This window comes from Talpa europaea (genome assembly GCF_964194135.1).
Source record: "Talpa europaea genome assembly, chromosome: 12".
NCBI classification, from domain to species: Eukaryota; Metazoa; Chordata; class Mammalia; order Eulipotyphla; family Talpidae; genus Talpa; species Talpa europaea.
Window position 1 is genome coordinate 64,018,718 of NC_140079.1, and position 27,138 is coordinate 64,045,855.

At 42.0% G+C, this 27,138-nt stretch overlaps 1 protein-coding gene across 1 annotated transcript in view; it reads left to right on the forward strand.

Annotated features, from left to right (window-relative positions):
* Positions 1 to 828: 828 nt before the first annotated feature.
* The window catches only part of DPT (dermatopontin), a 29,364-nt gene continuing 3,054 nt past the window's right edge, over positions 829 to 27,138 (forward strand). The window contains exons 1-3 of the mRNA XM_084249110.1: positions 829 to 1,145; positions 12,144 to 12,269; positions 25,636 to 25,743. Coding sequence (XP_084105236.1) covers positions 841 to 1,145; positions 12,144 to 12,269; positions 25,636 to 25,743 — 539 coding nt within the window. The 5' untranslated portion in view covers positions 829 to 840. The remainder of the gene's footprint in view (positions 1,146 to 12,143; positions 12,270 to 25,635; positions 25,744 to 27,138) is intronic.

A 27,138-nucleotide genomic window follows, 5' to 3' on the forward strand; every position in this document is an offset into this window, starting at 1 on the left:
GGCATAAAGGTATTCACGACTTTGATGGGACTATTCAGTGTCTTGATTATAGTGCTGGTTCAAGGTCTGCATGCCACAGATTACACATGATGAATGTTATTAGGGACAAATTATACCTCATAAAAAGAAAACTCAACTCGAAGGAAAAAACACCGAAGGATAAGAAGTGGCAGATTAAACCACTTACAGATTTGCAAGTGGAAAAGTTTCTAGGTGTAGCGCCTTCCAATTCCTGCATATCAAAGTTATGCTTAAGTGTGAGATAATGCCCAGTACATCTCTCACAGCAGCCTTGCAAACTTGTATACCCTGTTTACACTCTGGGTTAAATGATATTGGGCTGGGACCTTAAAGGAAACCAGACATCCAGGCTTGCAGAAATCAAAATGCCTCTGCCTGTTCATTCTGGTGTTTTGAAATCACTCTCTGGATATTTGTATGGTTCTGAGAGGCTAGTTTGGAAAACAAGTACAGGAGTTTGCTGATGAGAGGTGAGGAAGGTACTGAGAGATGGGGGACAAGCCTGCAGCTTTTGCAGGTGAACATTTCTTTCTAAAGGCTGTAAAGCTGTTTACTTTTATGACCTATCTATAAATTTGCTCTTTTTCCAAGGAGTTTCTTCCATTTGTGTGTTCCTTATGTTTTCTTCGAATTCCACCTTAAAAGAAGCTGGATGTACTTATGGCCAATATCTTCACGCCAAAAACTTTTGCTTAAACAATGACACACTGCAGTTGGAACCCTCTCACCCACATCTGGAAGCCACATGTTACAGCAGCTGCATAAAACAGTCAGCCCAGCAGACCTAGGGTGACATTTTTTGCCAGAAGCCCTAGCAGCATGGACCTCACTTTTCTGTGGGTACTGCTGCCACTGGTCACCATGGCCTGGGGCCAGTATGGTGATTACGGGTACCCATACCAGCAGTACCATGATTATGGCGATGATGGGTGGGTGAATCTGAACCGGCAGGGCTTCAGCTACCAGTGTCCCCACGGGCAGGTGGTAGTGGCCGTGAGGAGCATCTTCAACAAAAAGGAAGGTTCTGACAGACAATGGAACTATGCCTGCGTGCCCACACCCCAGAGCCTCGGGGAACCCACGGAGTGCTGGTGGGAGGAGATCAACAGGGCTGGAATGGAATGGTAAGGGCAGCTGGCTGCACTTGGGTTGGGGACATCTCTGTACATCCCTCCCCTGGGAGATGCTGATTCTAGCAGGTTCTAGTAGATTTTTTTTTTTTTTTAGATTTATTTATTTATACAAGCACTGGGTGCAGACAGAAGCACGGGAGGGTGAGAGAATTCACCAGAGCCAAAGCGGGGAGCAGAGCAGGCAGAAGGACTGAAGTACACTGCTGAGGGGAGCAGCGGGCAGCAGGAGAGGTCTGCGTGCCATGTGGGATGCTCCTCCAGTGGCCAGGGAGCAGCCGGGGATTGAACCGGCGCTGCAGAGGCTGCGGGCAGCTTCGCGACCCAGCGCTCAACCGCTGCACCACCTGGGAGGCCTGGTTCTAGTAGATTTTAGCAGGATCTTACCCCTGCAGGTTCTGGGTGGGGCAGACTGCTATTGAGCTGAGTACATCACAGGACAAAAACCCAGGATGTGAAGAGTCCATGGCGGATGGGCTCCTGGGTGGATCTGTTCCTTCCAGAGGCTACCCTACTCTCAGTTTTGTCCAGAGACTGGTGTGCATCTGAAAAATGTTTGCCCGTCTGCAAAAGCTAAATACAGAAAGTGAAAGTGTTTAACAAACATTATAGTAATTTAATATTATAAGTGACACTTCGGTTTTGTAGCAATTTATTTTTATGGTTATATAAATGCATTAGTACACAATTATTTAGAGAAAATAACAACTGGACCTTTACCACAGACAGTTTGAAAAATGTTGATGTAGAGTGAGTGCATGGGCAAGAGGGAACAAAGAAATTTAGGGACGGGAAGTGGAAACAAACAGCTTTCTGCTGCCCTAACTAAATGTGCTTTCTCAGTGATGAGGCTTAGGTCCTCTCTGGATTTAAAATGGTGCTGGAAAATAGTTGACTTTTAGGGAGACATGCTGTTCTCGCCTGACCTATCCCTGCCCGGGTGGAACTGACCTGTGGGATTGATGGTCCTAGTCCCAATACTTGGTCACGAACCCATCCCAGGAGCTGCTGACTGCTAGGCTGGTTATTCACCCATAGCCTGGGTGGAACCAGGACTGCTGGGAGCATTGTGGGGGAGGGTGGAGACAGATGCAGACCTATGGTTTCTCTAGAGAGAAGCCCCTTGGGGTGCCTGGGATTAAGGGTGTTCAGGGTGGTCAAGCATAAAATCCTGAATCTCACTATAATCAGCAGACAGAAAAATGATGAGAGATCAAGAGGAAAAGACACAGCTGGGTGGAGGAGCCAGGCAAGAGGGGGGAACCACTGAGTAATAAAAGCAGCTGCCATTTATTATGTGCTTTTGCCAAGCAGGCTTCAAGCTGAGGACATTGCATGGATTATCTCATTTAATGCTTCAAGCAAAGCTGTAAGTGATTTTACAGCAAACTGCAGTCTAGAGATTAAGTGTTTCCTCCATTGGAAAGTAGTAGAGCCAAGATTTTGTTCCAGCAAGTCTTGCTTTGGTGTTTTTTCTTTGTGGGATATTAGGTGATCTGGTATCACGCAGAAGAAGGAAGAACAGGAAAGAGGTGGTTCTTCTCTTCTTGGCTTTTAAGCCTTTTTGTTCAAATAAACATAGTGTCAGGATACCTGCCTTTGTTTTGTATTGAGGTATAATTGACATATAACATTAGTTTCAGATGTACAACTAATCATTCGATTTTTATATCGATTATAAAATGATCATCACAACAAGTCTCATTAACATCGATCCCCACATATAGTTACAAATTTCTTTGTGTAATAAGATTTACTCTCAGCAATTTTAAATATTGTAATACAGTATCATTAATTGCATGTTTTACCTTAAATCAGGACTTATTTATTTTATAACTGAAAGTTTCTTCCTTTTGACACATTTTGCCTAAACCTCATCTCTGGCAACCACCAGTCTGTTCTCTGTATCTATGAGCTGGTGTCTTGTTTGTTTTTGGTTTTGTTTTTAAGATTCCACATATAAGAGATGAGACAATATTTGTCTTTCTCCATCTAACTTATTTCACTCAACATGATGTCTTCAAAGTCCATCCATTTAGTTGCAAATGGCAGGTTTTCATTCCTTTTCATAGCTGAAAAAAGTCCCTTGAGGTATATATATATATATATATATATATATACATATATATATATATATATATACACCTTCTCTTGCTGTTCATTCATTGGTGGACACTTCGGTTGTATGCATGTCTTGACTATTGTAAATAATGCTGCAATGCTGGGTGCAGATAACTTTTCAAGTTAGCTTTTTCATTTCCTCAGTTATTCTTAACTCTGAAGTGTATCTGCTTAGCCCCAGTAACAGGCTACCTGGCTGCCTCCGCCCAGGGTGGGCTCAGTTGGCAGGTCTGGACTCAGAGCGGTTCATCATGGGGCAGGTGAGGGCCCGCAAGTCACAGTAGAAGCCCGATGCTGTATGGATGGGACCTGGTCAGTTACATGACCCTAACCCGCAGAGATTCAGCCAGCCTGTGGAAAATGCAGGAAGAGAGGGTCACATAGGCAGCATCAGATGGAGGAACCAGTTACTGGGGCTGCCGAAGCTGCTTGAACAACTTTCACTGGGCCTTCCTCCTTCAACCCTCCTGCCTTGGTGAGCATATTTAACTCTGAAACCTCTTTTGATAGATGTCTGGCCAGAATTCAGTCTTGCTTCTGTGACCAAGTCTCCGGTTGCTTTAGCAGCTAAGCCCAGCATGGAGCAAGGGAGGACCTAGTTACAGCCTTCCTGCTAGTCCTCCCAGCTCAGGGATCTTGAAGTGATTGTGGCCCCTTTCTAACACCCCCTTTTATAAATACAGTAAAACAGCACTGAGAGATGATTCCACAAACCTGGAGGAAGCATCCTGGCTCTGTACTATAAAGCCTTGTTTTAATACAACTTGCAGTGTGACCTTGGGACAGGCACTCCGCCTTCCAGGCTCCCACCTCATTTGGAAATGAGCGTCAGACGCCATGGTCTCAGAAGACCCAATGACTCCCACCCTGTGCTCTTCTTGGCCCTGAACATGCACTTGGACTTTTCTTACATTCTGATGATCCTTGTGTTTATCCCTGCTGGAAATGAAAGGCCAGTGATGTTTAGTGTTAAACCTGCCAACTTATGACTGGTTTGTGGTTAGCTTGCAAACTATTTGAAAAAAAGCAAAAGAGGGAGGCAATGAAAATAACAAAATAAATAATTTTGTTTGGCCAGTGGGGGACAGGTGAGAAGCTGACAGGCAGGCTTCTCTCCCACCTCCTCTTCTTTGGCATTTTTGTGTGCAGTCAACTGATTTTTCCTTTTCCCCTTCTACCCTCTGTTGTCACTCTCTCCCCCTCCACTAATCACAGAGGAAATAATACAGAAATATGCAAAACAGCCCCTTTACACCAGGACTTGGCTGACCCAGGACTGATACTTATTACCCTAGAGACATTTTTTATAGATGGTTATTGCTTTGAGTTTAGACTTTAGTCTCAGTGAAAAATCTGGAAGGGAAAAAAAATTGCTCACAATCTGGGGAGCAATTATATCTTCTCATCGGCTGCAGGCTCTTAATCTGTTCTGGGGGAAGAGTTGTTGATGGTTCTGTGCAATTTGGCTGCCTTGTATAAATAAATTAGTTTGCAGGTTTATTTTAAGCGGGGGGAGGAGCCTTGAACCCAGTTTTGACAACAGTACGTAGGATCTGCTAACGACACTTGCTAATCAGAGCACAGTCTTTAAAAGGGACCTCCGTCATAGCTGAGAGGCTTGTAACTCTGCTGGTTGCCAGGGTCTCTCTCTTGATAACCGCCTCTTTGGGTGCCAGATGATGAAGTTAGCAGGCTGGTCTGCACGTGGGCCTTCCAGGAGGTTTTCCTTAGGTCTCAGGAGTGGCATTTGCCATTCTAGGGCATGCCTTGGTTGTCCTGGGGGAGCCTCTCTAGCTTCTCTCACTGCATTGGGTAGAACGTGCAGGTCTGTTTGGAAAAAAGATGAAGCTGGAATTTTCTAGCAAGACTGAGCTCTAGTGCAGTGGAAGGAGCTCTGATTGTGGAATCAGGAAGCTGGATTTACAGCTCTCCTTTCTGTCATCTCTTAGTTCTGTGGCCTTGATTCTGCGATGTTTACAGGGGAAAGTGGAGGAGGACTCTAAAACAAATCCAAATCGACCATGCCTGGCACGTCCCTGGGTGGGGTCAAAGATAGGTTTAATGAATCTGGAATTTGATGAGGCTGATTTGTGTGAGCCAGTTTTACATCTGACTTCAGGGGAAGAATGTTCTGCCTGTTGGCACTGGCTTTTTGCTCTGGATCTCAAGGAACCCCAAGAAGAAAGACGTGGTAGTTTGTATTAGAGCTAACTGCTAAATTCATGAATTCATCAAAGACAAACCACAGGATAGAGAAGAGGAAAAAGGAAAACTATGCCATAGACTGTTAGCATCAAGGTAAATTTGAAACTGAAATTTGTCAGCTTCAAGTTTCCTGATAGGCAGGAACTCTGTTTTCTATAATCAGACTCTGAGACCCGGGTCTTGCAGAGTGCAGAGCCATACCCTGATTTAGCACCCACAGCACCTGCTACCCAGAGAGACTTTTCAGACCACACCCCTCAAAACCAGTGTCTCCCATCCCACTCCTCAATCTGTTTAACTTTATGTGGTGAACTTATCACCTGATTTGTATTTGTATATCGTTATTTCCTTCAAAATATAAATCTCATGAATGTAAGGTCCTTGTCTCACTCATCACTATCTGGAATATTCCCTAGTGTCTAGAATAACGCTGGTGCACAGTAGGCCCCCCTAAAAATGTTCTAATTAGTGCTTCAGACAATGCAAATCCCAGCCAGCATCCCCTCCATCTTCAACCAAGGAGCTTGCAGACTTTCCCATGGGGAAAACTCATTTGTTCATGTTCTTTTTTAAAAAAATTATTTATTTGTTTATACAAGCACTGGGTACAGTCAGAAGCATGGGAGGGTGAGAGAATTCACCAGAGCCAGAGCAGGGACCAGAGCAGGCCGAAGGACTGAAGTACACTGCTGAGGGGAGCAGTGGGCGAGGCAGGAGAGGTCTGCACGCCATGTGGGACCCTCGCCGGCCGCTGGGGAACAAACTGGCACTGCAGAGGCTGCGGGCAGCTTTGCAGCCCAGCGCTCAACCTCTGCGCCACCAGGGGAGGCCTTGTTCATGTTCTTAATTCTCAATATTTCAGTGTCAATTTTCAGTATTTGTGATATAATTTAGGGTTCATTTAGCACCACACAGGATGGGTTTTTTATGCTTCCTGAGGCACTCGCTGGCAGAGCTGAGGAAGGTTGACACATGTGTCCCCACAGGAGGAATTCATTACTAGGTGCCAATTGTCCCCCTAATTCTTTTTTTTTAAGATTTATTTATTCATGCACACAAGAACTGGGGTACAGCCCAGATGTGCAGGAGGGTGAGAGGATTCACCGGAGACAGAGTGGGGAACAAAACAGACAGACTGACTGAAATACACTGCTGAGGGGAGCAGCAGGCGAGACAGGGAGGTCTGCCGTGCCATGTGGGTATCTCCCGGGCCAGCCAGGATCGAATCCACGCTGCAGAGGCTGCGGACAGCTTCTCAGTGCTGCGCTCAACCGCCTGTGCCATGAGGGAGGCCCTGTCCCCCTAATTCTTAATGTCCAAATAAGTTTTTAAAATGCAATTTTGATTTTGATGTGATGAACCAGGTCACTATATTTAATAACACTCATGCATATTTGATAGCTGCAAAGAGTTAATCTTAGAACTTCTCATCATAAGAAAATAATTATTTTGTAACTCCGTGTTGTGATGAATATTAACTAGACTTCCTGTGGTGATCATTTCATAATATAGACAAATATTGAGTTTTGACACTATATATTCAAAACTAGTACAATGTTATATGTTAATTTTACCACAAATTTTAAAAAGCATCAATAAATTCTTTATTTCAAAAGCCATAAGGGCTAAAATGCTAAGTGGATCTTGGTTTGGTCTTGAAACAGGAAAAGAACATTAATGGAAAAACTGGTGAAATCCCAAAAGACTCTGGTGTTTAGTGTCACACCAATGCTAATTTCTTAGTGTTTGTAAAGGCATCAACATTATGAAAGATAATATTGGTGAAAGGTGTACTTGAATCCTATGTGATATCTTTATAATCTTTTATAAATCTAAAATTATTGAAAAATAAAAAGATTTTTGAAAAAATAATGATACCAGACTGATAGAGGACATCTTGGGAGTTTGAAAGGCAAACAGAATGGGGCAGAATCTCAGTAGTGAGAAGGACCTTGGGTACAATCTAGAGTAAATACTTATATCATAGTTCAGGAAGGCAGGCCAAAATCAATGAAGCAGTTACGTTAAATAAAGGTGCCATTACCCTAATCCTGATTTATGGAGTGCTTTGCAGCTTATAAAGTATTTCTCATTCATACTTTCATTTGCTCATTCATTCACTAACAAATGCTTATTATCACAAACTTTGCCAGCTCCCAGGAATATGAAGATCAATATCATCCAGTCTATGCCCTTAAGTTCTCCATTGCTTAATTGTATTTGACCCCAATTCTGGGAAGTGGATAGGATTACTATTCCCAGTTTATACACAAAGGACTGTGGCTCAGAAGCATTAGGAGACTTGCACACTCAGAGCTAATGAGTAGCAAAGACCGAACCCAGGCCAACCAATCTGGTGCCACAGTGCTGTGGGGGATATTTGATGTCGGCGGTATTTTTGTTCTTAGATAAGCTGTAGTGAGTAATGGGTGAAAGAAGATATGGCATATAAGAACGACTTCTGAGGGCAAGAGTACTGAGAATGGAAGCAGAGGGTTATGGCAGATCCAGGATTCTTGCCAACTTTCCATCAAGATCACTCCCCTAAATGCTAGCAGTCAATTGTCTGGGGGAACATGAGCTTTGCAAAAGTGGCTCTTGCTGTGCTCATAGGACATAATACAAGGTGCTTTAAAACCTTGTACACACATGCACACACACACAAACACACATAAATATTCACATATGTGTAAATATATGCATGTATATAAAATAAAATGTATTTTTCAGATGAGAGAATGAAGTTTAGAGAGGTTGAAAAACTCTGTAGCAAATGGTGAAGCCAGAATTTGATTCTCAACTTTGTTCCCACATCCTGATGGTTTCAAAGAAAATAAGAGGCAGCTTATTTCTCTAGCTTCTATAGCAAAGACATACTGAGTTGGAAGGAAAAAACTGAATTTTTTTTGATAAAAAAAAAAACCACAAAGGTGATTGAGAGTGAGAGGTGTGGAGCAGAGGAGCTCCTGAAGCTCTGTTTATTTTACACCCTCATCCTGGAACAGATTTTGTTCCTGAGGAAGTAGTGATGGGGAGGACAGATCACTCCCCCTGGTTCATGGACACTACTTGGAAGGAGTTACAAACCCTTCCTGGATTTGAGTGATGAGCTCTGAAAAGCCAAGTCTGCCCCTAACCATGGAAAATGCTCTGATCATCCAGTCACTTGTTCATGCATCCATTTTTCCATTAAATATTTGCTGGACCCGGTGCCAGGCAGTAGGAAAATACACAATGAAGATTGAATGATCTTTTCATGCAAGGACTTTGCCATCAACTGGGGGCATTGCTATAAAAAGTGGGTGTGTATCAGAAGCTTAATCAACCAACCTCCCTGAGCTCACTTTAGAGAACAGCTCAGCAAAGCACAGGAGTACACTGAGTAGAGACCATGCAGGGCGGCTCTCATAGAAGATACTCGTGACTGCAATGTGGAATAAATGAAAATGATGACAGTGATGCATAATTTATGAAGCATTATAAGACACCATCCCTAGAATTTTCCATGCATTGCCTTATTGGTTCTTCATACTAACTTTAAGAAGTGTGTGCTATTATTATGCCTCTTTACAGAAGGGAAAAAAGGTTATGAAACCTTCCCCAGGTGACACAGTCAGGGTGGGTGCCCTGATCCATCATCGTAGCCCATCCACTAAATTACTCTGTTCCAGATGAGTGTGAAAACAAACCTTTACCAAGATCCAGATCTAGAAGGAATGATTTCAGTTTCTTGGTCACACACATCCCAAACTTAGTGCAGGTTCAGTCAACCAAAATATAAAGGCAGGGGGTCAAAGCTGGAGGAGGGGTGCTCCCTCCCAATGTCTAACTTTCACCAAATATTCTCAGGCCTTGGGACTGTAGTGTCCAAATAATCTTCATAAGCAGTGTTATCTGAGGTGCTGTGAGAGAGACACACACTTCCTATGCAGGATGTGGGCCTGGCTAACAACTGGCAGGGAATTCAGGGGACTTGGACTGCCTTCAGCACTGGCACCCCATGAAATGGGGCAGCTTATCTTCTGACATTTATTTTTACTTAAGGGAACTTACCACCAGAGAAATGCTGTTCCCTGTGGTGGTTTTAGCGAACAACTGTTCTAGGGAAATCACAGCCCTGCTGAGTTCTGAAAGGGCCATTTTAGAGGAAGGCAGTGTTTTATTGATGGTAATGGGGAGAATTGGAGAGCAAAGGTTTGGGTACCTGCTCTTTTTGAATACATGTGAGATGTTTGTGACCCTTAGAACTTTCAATTGAAGTTACTCCCATGTATGTTGCTAGAATTCAGATAGACTAGAATGCCCCCAAAAGCCACTCTTCTAGTAGCCCAGACCCTAGCTGTCCATCCTGATCACATGGCCCCCTTATATGTGCCAGGGGTTGTCCAAAGTGCTGGTCCCCCTGATGAGATGCAACAATGGTAGAGCAAAGGAGGCTGCATCAATTTACATCCTAATATGATTTCTTAGTCTCCTTGATATATTTATCTCTTGATACAACTGATCTCTCAGATCTGCAGAACTTCACACCAGCCCTGAGAACAGGGAATTCAGTCTAATCTGCATGGTCGACCAAATAGCAAACCCATCTCCTAATTTTTCTCTCAATTTGAAAGAGCTGTGACTAATCCAGTATAGTGGTGGAGCACAAGTTGGTTGAACAGAAGCATGAGTAGATAAGTGCATATTTGAAATTACCTATGTATGAATGAATGAATGAATGAATGAATGAGAGGGATGTATGCTCTCTGACTAGAGACATGAAATATATTTAATATCTAGTTGTGTGAGATTTACAGATTTTTTTTATTGCTAACAACTAAAAACAATAAAATGAACTACAGTTGTTGAAGATTTTACAGTTGTCAGCAAAGGCTGCTCACCTGTCAGCACAAGGTCCTTATTCTTACGTTTATCCATTTTATTTTGGGGAAACTTTTTTTTACTTGGAAAGAAGTGTTGTGCTCCAAGAGTTGACAGGCCATGACCCACTGATGACTGTAAGATCTGCTCACTGTAAGGGAATAGGATCCATGAGCAGAAGGATAGGAAATTTAAAAAGCAGAAGGAGCTAAAGACCTATTTTCGAAGGACTTGCAAAAGCTCTCACTCCACATAAGTCGGGAATCCACTGTGGCCTGGTAGAGATGGTCACCCTCATTGCAGCAAAAAATGGCGAGCCATAAGGCATTGGTGCATTGGTGGGCTATGGGACTGGAATGGGAGAAAGTCGTGTTAGAGACTAAACAAAGGAAGATATGATTATATGGGTCTAAGCCAACTCTTAATAGGGAGGTGCTATGTAGATAAAGGGTCTGATTTCTAGACCAGCAGCAACCCAGATTGAGTAAAAAGTAAAAATTCATATGGTTGTAGGGAGGGTCTGCAGGCCAAAGTGATGGGGTAAACACTTCACAGCCCTCCCTAGGACATGTCAGTATGGAATGTGGATTCTTTCAAGCTGAGGTCACTTGAGGCCCTGCAGGACCTTAGGACACTCTTATGACTCCCTTAACTACCTGAAAGCTAGGCTTATTACCTGGGATCAGGACTTTCACCAGACTTTTCTCACCTGTCAGAAAAAGCTGTCTATATGGCAGGGCAAACACCTAGTTATAGAGCATCTGTTCTTCATCACATAGTCATCCTCTCCTCATCATGTAAGTCCCCCTCTTCCCTCCTAGAAGCCCCTAGAAGCCCCAGGCTCCTATCCTATTCCCTAGCTCAGGACAAATACTCTCATTCTACCCGTGGACTGTAGAATCTACATCCATGTAGATTTTCCATGTCATTAAATTTTCTCTTTTCTGCTACTAATCTGTCTGATATTTGTTTGATTGCTTGGCCATCCAAAGAAGAACCCTGAAGGGTAGAGGGACATTTCCTCCTCACCTCAATGTCTCTTTGAAGAACTAGAACTGAGCAGCAACAACAGGCTGAGACCCTTAGAGGGAATTTGCGTTCAGTTCTGTTGGTCTATCACCACCATGGCTTCTCTATGCCAGGACCCATGGTGGGCAATGGGAACAGAGCTCTCACCACAATACTCCCTGACCACGCAGGGATTATAGTCCTATTTGTGGTACAGATTCCTGAATAATTAGTGGTTCCAGCTGGTTCACCCTGGACAAATCATTTGTGCCCATCTGGACTTCATCTGCTTCCTAGGGTCATAGTGAACAAGCACCGCTGTGCTCAATGTTCAGGGTTCACCTCTTAAGCAGAAGAAACCATTATTTGAAGTCATCATTTCATTGTTTCCCTTTGTCTCCTTTGTATTTTAAACTCAAGTAGAGTGAATTACATTTTTTTTTATTTTAAAAAGCATGAATAATACAGTCTTGCATTTGCAAATTTCTAGATGCCTTTAATTACATCCATTTATGCACCTTTCCATCTAGCAGTATATTCATAGCAGTCTATCCAGAGCAGTGTTCCCCAAATTTCTTTCAATCAAAAGACTCTGAATCACTTGAAGTTTAATGATGAGCAATATATCATTTCTACAAATATACCAGAGTGTGTGTTATTTGTACAAAAAAATAGAATAATACATTGTTAGAATTCTAGGTCCTAACTCAGCAGCTATAGGAACTGGGGGTCTGGAAGGGGTCAACCTGAGTGTCATTGGAGTTGGTTTACTTGAGATTGTTCTCTTCCCTTCAGGTACCAGACATGCTCCAACAATGGACTGGTGGCAGGGTTTCAGAGCCGCTACTTCGAATCGGTGCTGGATCGGGAATGGCAATTCTACTGCTGTCGCTATAGCAAGAGGTGCCCCTATTCCTGCTGGTGAGTCTAGTGGCCGGAGCCAACCCGTTTGGACCCCTGTAGCTGGAGAGGAGACTGAGTGCACTTTTTCTGGTTTCAGATAAGCCTGGGCTGTCAGCAACATGCTCTGGACATGGCAGCTAGCATATAGAATGGAGCGAGTGAATGAATGAATGCAAGAATGAATGAATGAACAAATAAATAGGCTAAAAAAACTTTCGTACTGGGAGGAATCTTACAGGTCATCAACTCCATGCCCCTACACCCCTTTTCTTGATACAAAAGAAAACAAATAGAAAAATTTTCCACAATCACCTGCTGTTTCCGAAGGATATGGCCTCCGACCTTCGGTCTGCTGACTCCTGCTGTAGAGCTCTTCCTTCTATCACACTAACTTCTCATCACATCCAATGCTGCTGGGCATGTTTGGGGATATATTTTTCCTATGTTTTCCTTCTTTGGAAAAAAAACAGCCTTGTCACAGGTCAGAGTCACACACATAGTATATAATTATAGATGGGGGAGGGGGAATAGGTGAGTATTTTCTAGATCGATTTGTAATTCTATTCTATCTAAGTATGAAATTTTATTCCTTTCCTGCTCTCTGAGTGACACCACATATTCCTGACCTAGGCTTCAAATTGACAAGGAGAATGTGTATATATTTATTCCCACCGATAACTTACACCAGGTGTTGACAACACTTGTCTCAAGTTCTTTAGTCTGCAAGCAATCCAAGCATTTCTGCCTGGGACAAGGGGATCCCGACATGTCAACATTTGAAGGCTGACTCATTGAAGTGATTTATCTCTCTACAGGGTGATGCTGGAAGGGCAGCCATGCGGGTTATGCTCATTCTCTTCAACTAGACAGAATTACTCCACAGATGCCGCAGTGGGACATAATGTTTCTAGAGACAGGCTACTCCAAAAGCTTAACATTTTTTTCCTGTTTAAAGTAATGACAAATGGTAAATTCAGAGCTCAAGGTCAGCTGATAGCAGCAGCAATATGATGGAGCAAGGACAGGTTCTAACTCCCAGCACGACAGGGAGTGGCATGTCTAAGATGTTTGACAGAACTATGTCGGGTCCTGAATGCAAGACCTTCAGGGCCCACTCGGTGGAATAGAGAGAAGCAGCATTAAAGAGGGCAACAAAAAAACCTAAATTCTCTTCTCTGTGCTGACCCTCCTCTCTCCCCTTAAGCCCCTTTCTCCCCTCCCTACTAGAACTATACCATCTTGGAAAGTTACTTTACTTCTTTAAAGAAACTCACCTCTATCACTCAAAATGATGTCCACCTTTTCTGAGTCTCTGAGATGTCTGAGAATGTGACGAAAACTATAGGCCATGCTTTCAGGGTGAAAATGAACTTAGCACATCTTTCCAAAACCAGAATCTCAGTGGCCAACAAACTCCAGGACTAAAAGATCTTTCAGCTTTCTCTAAAAATGTTTCCCTAAAAACTTCTTGACTCCAAGAGTACTATTGCAAAGACAACCCCAATGTCTTTACTGTTTTTAAAGTGGGAATGGAGTTTCTACAGATTACTGAGTCCCAAAGAGAGTGGAGAGTAGGTAAGCACCTACCTATCTGCACTGACCCAAAGAGCTTGCTTGACCTTCCCCAGTGGGCTACAGAATGCACCCCCTTTGTATGGAGACATTAAAAACTATCTGAGGGGCCTCCCTGGTGGTGCAGGGGGTTAAGACGCAGCACTTTGAAGCTATCCAAGGCTATGCAGCATGAGTCCAATCCCCTGCCAGGGAGCTACCCACATGGTGCAGCAGACCTCTCCTGTCTCACCCGCTGCTCCCTTCAGCAGTGTATTTCAGTAGATCTGCCTGTTCTGCTCCCCACTCTGTCTCTGGTGAATCCTCTCACCCACCCCCACACCTCTGGTCTGTACCCCAGCTCTTGTATGCATAAATAAATAAATCTTTTTTTAAAAATGGACTATCTAAAAGACTAAGCAGCAAACTAGTACTCAGGCAGTTAATTCATCACTATTTTAGTAAGACTTTCCCTTAGCCATGTTCCAAAGGAGTATTTCTGAGTTGGGTTACCCTGGACTGCCGGAGAAGTGAGTTTAGGAAGGAAAGGTGGTAGAAGGGAAGTCATCCCAGAGTGGGCTATGATAAGAGGATGGACAGCCTTGTGTCAACAGGAGGACCCTGTCCCCCTGTGGGGGAGCATGTTCCTTGACCTTCCTTGATACCACTTTACCTTCCTTATGCCACTTAATACTCTACATTCTTGCTACATAGTATGCTTCCCACTTTCTACCTAGACTGGGGGAATCTGGAGGAAACACAAGACTCTTTGGTCTTTGTATCCTCAGTGCCTGGAATAGTGCCTGGAACATGTGTCAATTATTAATAATGATTGAATGAATGTTCGAATACTGCAGAATAAGGTAAAGTGGCCCAGAATGTATAATTTACTCATATGAAAAGTTTTTTTAAAAAATCTACCCCCATTCTGACACTGTTGCCCTAGAATATAAACTCTGCAAAAGTAGAGATTTTTGTTTTGTTATACCCCTAAGCCCTTAAATAATGGCAAGCAATATTAGGCACTCAGTAGTATTTGCTGAATGAATGAATGACTTCAGCTTATCTCCTAGTTTTGTGGTGATGATTAAGTGAGTTAATAGACACCTTGTATTGCCATGGGTGCTAATTCCACAGTCCTGTTCTATCTAAAGCAGGATCCCCTTCACACCTGCAACAGCAGAGAACTAATCTCCTCAGCAACAGGCTGACTCTGCCCAAGGTCATCACAAGGTAGAACTGATAACTAAGTTGATTATGCTGAAGAAAAAGAGGCTGCCCGCTTGGACTAGTCTCCTGTGTGTGTTTGGTGGTGGGGGTGGGAAGGGTGATGTACTGAATCATTCTTCCCCCTCAAAGAGTAGAAGTGAGCTGGGGCAACTTCAAGTCTCATCGCAGTGAAGCCCAGGGCTTCTGCAAGGTGCGTGGAGCCTGCCGCTTCTGCCTGCCATCCAGCTTCCACTGGCCACCTGGCATCTAGCAAACAGAAGAATAAGAGGGAGTTGACTTAGAGCCTAAGACTTTAGGTGATGAGGCAGGCAAGAAACCAAGGTTCACTGATTTTAGGAAAGCTGTCAAGCAACAGAGGCAGGTAGTAGAAGTAAGGGTAGGATAAAGAAGCATCTGCATTTTGCCAGAGCCCCCATATCCTATGGACTTCAGTGATCTGTGTCACAACCCTAAGTATTGCTGCTTGAAGCTTATCTGTTTATTGGTTGCTAAGACCTTAAAAACCTCTCGGATCTTTGTATCTCAAAATCCCATGAAATGTCCAATGATACCCCAGATTGCCAGTAGATAGGGGGTGGGGGCTAGTTCCTGGCCACTCCTGCATGTTCCTCACAAGTGTTAGATTCCCTTCCACTTACGCACTTTAGAAATGACTTAGAGGCAGCCCACCAATTAAGAGGCTAAGAATTTAAGGAACATGTTTATGTGTTTGTGTGTGTCTAAACCTCAAAGTCCTGAGGTTAAAGAGGGACACATAGAGACAACTTCTATTCTTCTTGTCTAGAGACAAATAGAAATGAACAATTTTTTCCTAAATTGCCCCAAACATCCAGGTCTCCAAAGCAAAATTTGCCCCTAGGTTTGATATGCAGTGGTCTTCCTACCCTCACTCCCACTCTCTCCCCACCCCACCCCATCCTCCAGACATGCCACTGGTGCTGGGTACCAGTGGGTAGGAGGAAAGGAGAGAATTACTCGGAAAGACATGGACATCAACCTGGAAGTAAGCCAGCTAAGAAACACTTCACTTGGCTGGTGTCTATTTCTCATGGCAGAGTGTTAGACCTGAGAGCTACCAGGTTGTCAAAGAAAATGGTACTTTTTCAAAGAAAAACTTGGAGAAGCAGCAGAAAGAGCTTGCAGGGTGCACAGCAGTTTGTGGTACATGACTCACTCTCCCGCTGGTGTGTCTAGACAATTTAGTGGCATTTTTTTTAACTGCCTGAGTCATGACATTATATGTCTTTCTAAATTGAACAAAGCCTCTGTGACATAAATTAGGCCTTATTTTTTTCCATATCTTGCATATTACCTGGCACAAAACAGGCCCTTGATAAATTTTTCTGAAGACTCATAGCACCTTGCAGACCACTAAGAAAGTTAACGATGATGAAACTTAACATTGGTAGGATGATGTTTTCTAGTTGAAAATGACTTCTTTCACTTGCATTATTTAATTTGATCCTTCTCACAGACCTTTTGAGTGAGAACCATTTCCCTGCTCCAGCCCACAGTGAAAACTGTTTATAATTCCCCTATTTGAAACCTTCCCTAGCCTCAATATAATGAACTTGAACGACCTTCCCTGAAACAGGACATGTGTGGGTGGGGACATGTTTTCTCTTCTCACTTTGAAAGCCCTTCTGCAACACTGAACCTGACATGGTTTTGAATAAGTTAAGTGAGCATCTACCCTCTGTGCTTGTGAGCATTTAGAGATTCAGAAAGAACACCCCCTCTGTGCAGGAAAAAAAAAAAAAACCCAAACACACACAAATCAACCATCTCCCAAATGAATGCAGGATTTATTTATTTGGTGGGAACCAAGGTCAGTTCTCATTTCAGTCTGGGCAATTTCTCATTAGATATTATAGCATCAGTGACCTCTAGCATGAAGTGAATTCCTTATAGATGCAGACAGCTGTCACTTTCACCAAAGAGGAACCACTGGGTTAGATAGAATGTTAATTTCACTTGTTTGTTTACATATGAGAATTTGAATTCTCAGTCATCTGCAAGCCACACACATGTCCCAGAAGCCACACTTCTCTGAGACAAGAAGCCCTCCAAAGATCTCCAGCTGCCTCATCCAACGCACTGACTGTCCTCCATTAGCATGTTGAGGTTGTCCAGGCATGAACTGTGGATTCCAGGAACCCACCATTTTGAATTGAGTATCTATTTTCTTTTCTAAATGACTCTTCTCCAGGTCAGTATTCTTTCATTCGGTTCACTGAATAATATATTTTGACCAAAAAAAAAAAAATAATGTCCTTCCTCAGAATCAACATCCATATCCTTCCAGTTATCCTTCAACCTTAAGATTTTATGGCTCTCAGACTTTGCATTCTCCTGGCTCCCCTCTCTCTTAGTTCAAGTCATAAGCCAGAGAATGGTTTTTCCTAATTCCTAGATAGCTCTAGGTAACAACAAAATCAGTTAATCAGAACATTCTTTTCTCTTCATCCAAAATACTTAATCAAAGCTAATCTTTAACTTATACCTCCTAGCTTAGATTTCAATACAGATAGTGTTTGCATGATGACTCCCCATAAAATCACAGCAGGGGCCTCCATTGCAGTATCAGTCACCCCCACCCATTCAGATGCCAGCTGCAATACGACTCCCTGAGGTCTGATAAGAAGAACAACTTCTACACAGATACCTCTGAGCAGGCTGCTATTATAGAAATGGAGACACTAACACTGAGAAAATAGGATGGATGCTACATTTTTAAAGCAGCTTGCACTGAGTTTAGGTGCTTCTGTGCCCTGCGAACAGCCATTGCCTTCATTGCAGGATACACAGATCACTCCTTTGGGAGTACAACAACCCTTGTTTACTGGAGCAAAATCAGTCATATGTTGCATCAATCAGAATGGCTGTGACAATTATTGTGCCATATTTATAACTTATATATATATTTGCTCCTGCATGGTGCTGATACCTTCTTCTCTGTGCTCACTTCAAAAGCAGAAATCTCAGAGATGTGGCTAGCTCTCTGGTAAACATTGGCTGACCCAACTCAGCCCCTACCAATACTTAGAACGAAGTCAATCTTGCAATGACAAACCCAATCTGTTGCTTCATTCAAGTTCATCTGCTTCCCCTAACTGGATTCTAGAGGTGAGCATTCATTTCTTCTTGTGCTAATTTATTAATTCATTTAATCTGTCATTCAGTGACTGTGAATGGATATAAAATAGGTACAATTCACAATCCCTGACTCAGTTTCTAATAATTGTTTATTGAGTCCTTATCATATGTTTATATTTTAACTTGTTTGCTTCTCACACACAGATGCCTTTATACAGATGAGGGACTGAAGTGCAGAGTTGTGACTTGTTCGCATGGCAAACTTGATTCAAGCAGATCTAACTCCTCCAAATCCCACAGCATAGAACTCTCTCAGTTGACATAAAGAAATAAGACTATATAGGTGAAGCAATAAGTCTCAATACGTAGGAATCCAGGAATGAAAATACAGAAGAAAGTGGTTATTTTAGGCGGAAGGGATATTTTGGCTGATGTGCAAGCTGGGGGCAACCAGGATGTAATTTAGTTGATAAAGGCCAACATAAGGCAGAACAAATGTGTTCTCTGACCAACCCTGAACTTGAACAGTGGGCTAGAAACTCAGTTCCAAGAGAGCAGTTTGGAAAATATTCAAGGACTTTCCTATTCTAATTTAAGCCACAGATATCTCTGGAACTGTCTCCCCAGTGTTGTGATGCATATTCGAAAGCTGTTTGAAATGTAAATCTCCAAAATGCCACAAGAGGACAGATATGAACATTCAGCATTCTTTCTCACACCCCTAGGGCTCAAGGTCTCTCCTGGAGAAGGGTACTTTGGAGACTGCAGAGGTCCTAGTCACTCAATTCCACTTGGTCAATCTCCCACTTTGTTTGGGGATACTAAGGTGTCTTTACCTTTGTTGGTCTATTATGTGTAAATAGATTTAGTTTTATTTGCCCTGTCTTTGCTAAAAATACTTCAAAAAGATTCTGATGCAGCAGGTATTGAGGATGCTAGGCCACTGGCAAAGTAATCTGACCTGGAAGAATCTCAATCATTGTTGCCTACCTGGAAAACACTATGCAAGAGACTGAGGGCAAAGAGACTGTTTATTTAAGATGCTTCTCAATGACATGATCTCAGAAAGGGATGCCCTCTTTACAGTTGCATAGAGAATGCAGGCCGATCTTAACACCTCCATTCTATAAATGTTGAGTCTTTCCTCCATGCCATTCCCTGGAGGAGACTGTAAAGTCTCCTGCATATACTGAGTGTATATGCAGTTGTGTACCGAGGAACTCACTGCCCTGGTTGTCATCATGAAAACAGATGCTGCAAAGTATTCTGTATTAAAATTCTAAAGCTAAATATGCACTATTGGCAAGTAATTAGGACATTAGAACAGGCTATTTAAAACAAGGTGCTAATTGGGTAGTGGAGAGAATGGGAGCAAAACACCATTAGAAACTGAATTGTCCAAAACACATTTCTCTAAAATGCTACTGGAGCATAGACTTAGCACTAAAGAATCGGATGGAAAAGACTTTCAGCCTTTTCTTGTTCTGAAAAAGGCTCAAAAAAAAAATGCTGGAAAATGGCTTTCTCAGACACCCAATTCTGGTTTGTTAACATGTAAATGCTGGGTTTGCCTTTCCTGTTGGTAATCAGGTGTGTTTTCTGTATCTCACAAAGTGGTATCGATAAAGTTTGAAAGGATTGGCACAGTAAAGAGAAGGAGAGCCAGGCCAAGTTTCTAACAGGCAGAGACTTTATTGTGCCCCTGGGTGAGATTCACTGACCCCCATGGGGGTCAGAGAAGTCACGCCCATTGTGGGGGGAGATGTCCTTTTATAGGGTGAGGAAAGGTTAGGCAAGAAACTGGATATGCGGAACCGAAGTTGTTTTTTTGGTGGTTTCTGGTTGATCACTATCAGGTCCTGTTTGTGTCAGGTAGAGGCCTCTGGTTCCAGGAGCTGAGGCAAAGGTGGAATTCCCTCTACAGTTTCAAGGCCCCTCCTTGTGCCCACAGCCTGAGGCCCTCACCAGGCCCCCTGCACTGACCTTACAAGGTTGAGTACATGACACTTGCTGACTTACAGTCATGAAGCCATCTGTTCAGACACGAGTGGGATCTTGGACCTGAAACTGGGGCCTCTGCGGTGACCCCAATTAATCCACTGGTTCTAACTGCTGGCAGATCAGACAGACATGACAAACGATCCAATGCTATGAAGTATAAACTGAGGTTCAGCCAGTTGGCCATCAACACAGTGGGTTTTGATAAAATCTTATACTGAGTAACTTTCTGTTGAGGAATAGATTCAAAACCCTTTCCTTTAACTATTGAAAACTTAATCAGTCTTCAACCAACCTCTAATAATGAGGAAAATTGACCTCCTTATCTCTCTAAATAACATCTCCATTCTCCTTTGTAAAATGAGTGTGATATCATCTATCTGGACTAAGCTCTGTGAAATCTTATTCTCACAGCAAAGTAGTCATGACCTCTGGTGGCAGCAGCTTGGTCAGTGGTATGGGCTGGTCAGTAATTGTTTATCGATCCTAATTGGCTCTGTTGATAATTTCAGTGCATTAAGAACCTTAGATAAGCAAATCTATATATATCTTAAAAATCCCTTCAGTGTGAATGAGTGTTTTTCAAATCATAACTAAGGTATTATTTGTTTTCTTTGCATTTCATTCAAAGATTTGTTAGGGGGAAAAGGATGATGTCCTAAAGCTAATTCCATACAGGCCTTGTGGACTCCACCCCCACCCCAGGCCAAAGCCAAAGCCAGGTGGATATAAAAAGCAGACACGTGGGCTTTGGGGGGTCCCCCCATTTTGGCTCTCCACCAGCTAGCAGTGTCTGGCCAGCTCTGAGAGTGACTTTGAGTTTCCAGGTCGTCTAATCAGATAGGACGCATTAAAGACTTTATTTCCCTATTTTCTCCCTGAGTTGTACATTTTACTTATTTCCTTTTAATAAACTTTTTCCTTGTAAATAAACCTTTTATTAACCTTTTGTGTGTTCCTGTAGTGGAGTATTAATAAGTCCCTTTTAAGCGCGCGGGTGAGGACCCACAGCCAGAAACCCGTTCAATATCGGGGCTGCTCTATAACAGATTGATCTAACACAGGAAGTTGAACTAGTGGTTCTTTTATCAGGCTCTCACTTAGCTTTGGAACACTGTGTCTCACTGTGCTTGCGGATGCCAGGAAAAGTATTGTGAAGTAAGAAATAACTAAATAAATCTTAAAAAAAAGAAAAAGAAAAAGAAATAGTTCCCCAACGGTAACACTGTCACTCATCCAAACATGATAGGAAACCACACACACACACACACAATGGTTCTTTGTAAAGGGATCTATAAGTCTCCCAATAGAATTGCTTCAAAAACAGGCTCATTTCAGTACATTGAATAAAGGCGCCTTTCTGACCAGCCCTTCCCTTCGTCTTGCCAAACTGAAGGCTTGTTTGATTGTTTTAATTGGTCGAGGAATGTATGGCAACGCTCAGTATGAAGTGTGCTTTGCCAAAAATCTGCCTGGAGTAACCTAGTAATTCACAAGGAAGCTGGAACCACACTGAGCTCTTCCTGCAGCACCCCAGCTCACGAAAACCTAGTCATTTTGTCTTTGTAGTTTCCTTTCATTTCCTGACAGGTCCATATGCCTGTCTCAGTGTCAAGTTCTGAAAGTTTGAATTCTTATTTTCTCTCTGATGAGCTATTAATGGAGTTTTCATTTATTAGGATGTGTGCATGATGTTAGTAAAAACTAAATGGAGACAAATTTCTCTGCTTCTGGCATACAGAATCCAGGACCACATTGAAACAGTGTCCTGTGTTGATAGTGTTTGCAGGTTCACTTCTTACCAAGGATTAGTTATATTTTGTAGCCCAAAGTAGGGGAAATTTCCACCAAGATCCAGCCTTCTTCCTGAATCTACTTAGCCCTGGGTATGGTAAGATAATCTAAACTTGATCACATGGTTTTACAGCAAAAACAGAAACAAAAATAAAAATCAAAGTGAACTCCTGCCTGGGACTAATATGGAAATATACAAAGAGGGTAGAGAGAAAATTTCCTCCCATCCCTCTGGGTTCTTTTGGGGTGATAGAGCAAGCAAATTAACATCAAACAGATTAGTTGGAGAAAAAATATTTAATTCGATATGTATGGAGAATCTACATGGGTATAAATTTTAAAGCCAATGGGGCAAAACAAAGGTAGTTATCCCAAGCTAAGGAGTAGGATAAAGTCCTGGGGCTTCAAGGAAAGAATAAGGGACTCATGTGATGATGACCAAATGCTCTGTAATTAGCTGTTTTCCCTGCCTTGTAGACATATTTCTCTAAATGAAAGACTATGGAGAGAACTCTAAATCTGGGCAATTTCCTCAATTTTCATTCTTCTAGGTAGTTAACGAAGTGCTAAAAGTTTCTCTTGAGCCAGCAAGGCATCAGTTGACTTTAGCTCAAAATAACCCATATGTCAAGATGACACATATTGGGAAGGTTCATTCTGAACATCTTGGGGTTGGGCAGTTGGGTGTGCTGTCATTCAATACCAATGAACACAACATATACTGCTTCTTCTCCAGGTCATTCTAGGAATCCCCTGGACAGCAGTTCCCCCACAGAGAACTTCCCAGACAAACTATCCAGTTGGAACTTATGGCTAGTCACTACCAAAAATGAAAATATCAGAGAATGCTAGCTAAAGAAAACATTAGAAAATCCCTTTCCCTTGGAAACTTGAAAATTAATAAATTTTAAGTGAAAGACATTCTTTTACATTTTATTCCAAATATATTTACTTCTTTAAATAATCTGAAGACAGATTGTTAAAAACTTAAGAGTATTTTTTGTTTTTTCCCCTTTTTTAATTAAAAAAAATTTTTACATCATTGTTCATTTTAAAACATTTTTTACATCATTGTTCATTTTTAAGCAATTTGTACATCATTGTTCATTTTACCCCCATCCCCTCAGGTGTAGTCCCCATAGAGTTTCCTTCCCCAATGCACCCATGCACCATCACCTCAGTCCCCTCTGCTCCACCCTCCCTCCCTCTGATACCTCTCCCTCCTCCTCCTCTGCACTATGTCTCTGATTTATAATTTTCTGAAAAACTTAAGAATCTTAAAAATAAAAATATAACCTGGTTATTTCCAAATAGTTTTGGCAGTTGGATTTGATGTAATGAGATATTGTCACATGGAGATTTTGCCTAAATAGAAATAAAGATGTTTGTGTTCATTTTCATACGTTGTGTCCAAAGAGTGCTTCCAAATTTCTGGAAAATATTTGTGTTCCCTGAAGTAAGGAAATACACCCCACCCAATTTCTTTTCATCCCAATTTGCATTATTCCTATTCTCAATATCTTCCTCTTTCTTTGGATAAACTTTGGCACTTGTTAGAATTCTCATGGATCACAAATCAAGAGGATCCAAGTGAAGTCCTATATGTTCACTTATCAGTCATTTAACATTTTCATTAGAAAAGGGAAGTGTTTGATCTAGGTCTCCTTAGAAGCACAAAGTAAATTTCTGAATTAGCAAAGCCTTCTTTCCCTTCATGTAAATATTAAGCAGAAACACATGCAATCCATTCTAGTTTGGACTTGACATCCCAATAGAGAATAATTATTTCTTAAGAAGAGAAAAATCAGAGAACAAGGAAAATGCATGATGTGGGAAAGAATGATTGTGTACCAAGAAAGTGGGATTTTAGTACTCTGGTTTCTTGGGCTCTGATATCTTGGGATATCTCTAATTCCAGGTTATCTTGGGCTAACCACTGACCTTGCTGCATTCAGACACCAAGATCCTCCTTGGAGACCTTCTGGTTTATAAATCAATCTTTTTCAAGATTCCATAGCAATCCTGACAATCTTTTTTTTTTATTTTTATTTTTTTAAAGATTTATTTATTTACGCGTACAAGAACTAGGGTACAGGCCAGAGGCATGCATAGTGATAGGATTCACCAGGGACAGAGTGGGGAATAGAACAGGCAGATTGACTGAAATACACTGCTGAGGGGAGCAGAGAGTGAGTCAGGAGAGGTCTGCTGCGCCATGTGCGTAGCAACCCGGCTGGGCATTGAACTCATGCTGCAGTAGCTGCAGATAGCTGTATAGGTTGTGTCTTAACCCCTTGCGCCACCAGGGAGGCCCCAATCCTGACAATCTTAAGTCTACATGGAGATTATATTTCTATCACCAACATACAATGACGTGGTGAATCCATATCAGCTAAAATTACCAACACTCACTACCTGTTTGTTAACTGAGCAGCTTTGATGGTGCAGCTAGGGTTTTGGCAACCCATTTCATATTGAAAGGACTATTTTGGTCTTGAAGATCCCAACTGGTGAAACCCTTAAGAAAATTAGGATATTCTAGATTTATTCCAGAGTGGAACTTAGGGAGAACAGGGAAAATAGGGAATGGCTTAATATTGGAGGAAAAAGAAAGAAACAGGAGGAGGAAGAGAAACAAAATTATTCCTAATGATTCAGCTCCTACCATGTGCAGTACATCACACATAATTGCATTTGTTCGGATGATAAACCTGTACCATAGTGTTCATTTTTCTGTAGATCAGGAAATTGAGATTCAGTGGCTGGCTCTCCCAAAGCCATTTATTTATCCAGTAAATACTTACTATGCACCAGGAACTATTTTAGATGGTGGGAAAACAATGGTGAACAGGGAAGACTACCCTTGTGGAGTTTACATTTTAATTAAATCTTTTTTAAACACAATTTAGATCATGACTCACAGTAAAAAAAAAATCACATTAAACTATTGTACAATACATGTATCACCTAAATTAAAACAAATATATATTTAAAACAAGGTTTTTTATAAATATAAGAACTTTTTTTTAATGCCTATAATGCATTCACTGATCTTTTCTATTCTGTTTCTTCTTCTTTCTTAAAGCTCATTTGGTAATAACCAATGAAATTTATTTCATGATTCACTAGTGAGTCACAACCTACAATTTGAAATGTGGTTCTAGGGCCTCCCTGGTGGCAAAAGTGGTTAAGCACAGCATTATGAAGCTATCCGTGGCTTCTGCAGCATGAGTTTTATCCCCAGCCAGCCAGGGAGATACCCACATGGTGCAGCAGACCTGTCTTGACCGCTGCTCCCCTCAGCAGTATATTTCAGTCAGTCTGCCTGTTCTGTTCCCCACTCTGTCTCTAGTGAATCCTCTCACCCCCCACACCTCTGCCCTATACCCCAGTTCTTGTATGCATAAATAAATAAATCTTTTTTTTAAAAATGTGCTTCTAGTTGACTTGAATAGAATGGACTAATACTAATATTAATTAGTATTCCCTTAAGATCTGGGGAGTTAGCTACACTTTTTTCAGTGTATATTTTAATGGGAAGAATAAGAAAGATGAAAAATGGAAGACCAGAATAGTTGGGTGGAGGCCAGTCAACTGCATTTTGGGTCACCCACAGTGTTTAGCCTTCATTTCTACTTCATTGTTTGTCTCATTTACTCTAAGCAATGATTATATGTTTTCTTTTTTTCTCTGAACTTTTTCTCTTCTCACATAGGATGACAACAGAATATCCGGGTCACTACGGTGAGGAAATGGACATGGTTTCCTACAGTTATGATTACTATATCCGAGGAGCAACAACCACTTTCTCTGCAGTGGAAAGGTGAGCCTTGCCTGTGGGCTAGGGCCAGAGCAGACAGGTCCATGCATGCAAGGATCATGTCTACAGTGATTTTGACCTGGGTTTTCCCTATGTTGGTTTCCTGCTTGGACTACAATTAATGAGAGATTGGCTGGACAGTGGTAATCATTGGGAAGTGAGCTGTTCTTGTGAGCCTACTTTATAGATTGTCTCAGCCTCAGAAAAGAAGATGGATTCTAGCCGATTCTGGCCCAACAGATCCTCAAACTGGTATCCCAGGGTGTTCAAGTTCTTCTCACTCAATTTCAAAGAGCACTTTTTCTCACCAAACATCAGGAGGAGAGGGCAAAATGGTGGAAGGAATACCCACCATCAGAAGGGACCCTCTCCAATCAGTACCTCTATAGGACCCCCACTTTCCGTGGTGGAAGGAGAGGGAAGGGCTGGGTCTGATGAGAAAGTGCCATATTTAGAAATAAAAGAGGATAATATAAATAGCCTGAAGAAAAAACAGCACTAAACATTTTCACATCCATTTGCAATCAGCTCCCCAATCTTATCTCAAAACACCAAAATAAGCAAGAGGAAGAAAACAAGAATTCTTACTAATGCAGATAGAGGCCTGCATAGTTTCCAGTATTAAAAGGTTGATTTGACCTATTTTCAGTCAGGGGATAATCACTTTAGACAGCAAATGAATTCCTTAAAGTTACAGTAAATGATTAGTAAACAAAATGAAATTTATATTAACTCACCTAAATAATGGACTATCATGAATTTCAGAGTAATTTATCTTTCATGTATATTCATGTTTTTCAGTGAAATAACATCTCATCTAACTGATGTTATTTCATGTAAGTTTAAAAAACAAAAACAAAGAAAAACAAAATAAACAAACTTTAAGTAGCTCTGAAAAGGTACAGTATATGTTTATGCAGACAAACCCCCTCAGTTCTCATATCATTTTTTTAAAAGATTTATTTATTTATTTATACAAGCACTGGGTACAGTCAGAAGGGCAGTGAGAGAATTCACCAGAGAGAATTCTGGTGAGAGAATTCACCAGAGCCAGAGAGGGGAACAGAACAGGCAGACTGACGAAGTACACTGCTGAGGGGAGCAGCGGGTGGCAGGAGAGGTCTGCGCGCCATGTGGGACCTTCGCCTGGCGGCCGGGGATCGAACCGGCGCTGCAGAGGCTGCGGGCAGCTTTGCAGCCCAGCGCTCAACCGCTGCGCCACTGGGGAAGCCCTCATATCATTTTTTCATTTTTGTTCCCTAGTATCTAGAAGCAGTGAATTTAAAAAATGAATGGAGAAGAAAGTACTTAGAGTGACACTCACTTCACCAGTGAGAATAACTGACTGACACGACCATCACAAATACATATTCAAAAAAAGAAAGAAAAGACTAAGAG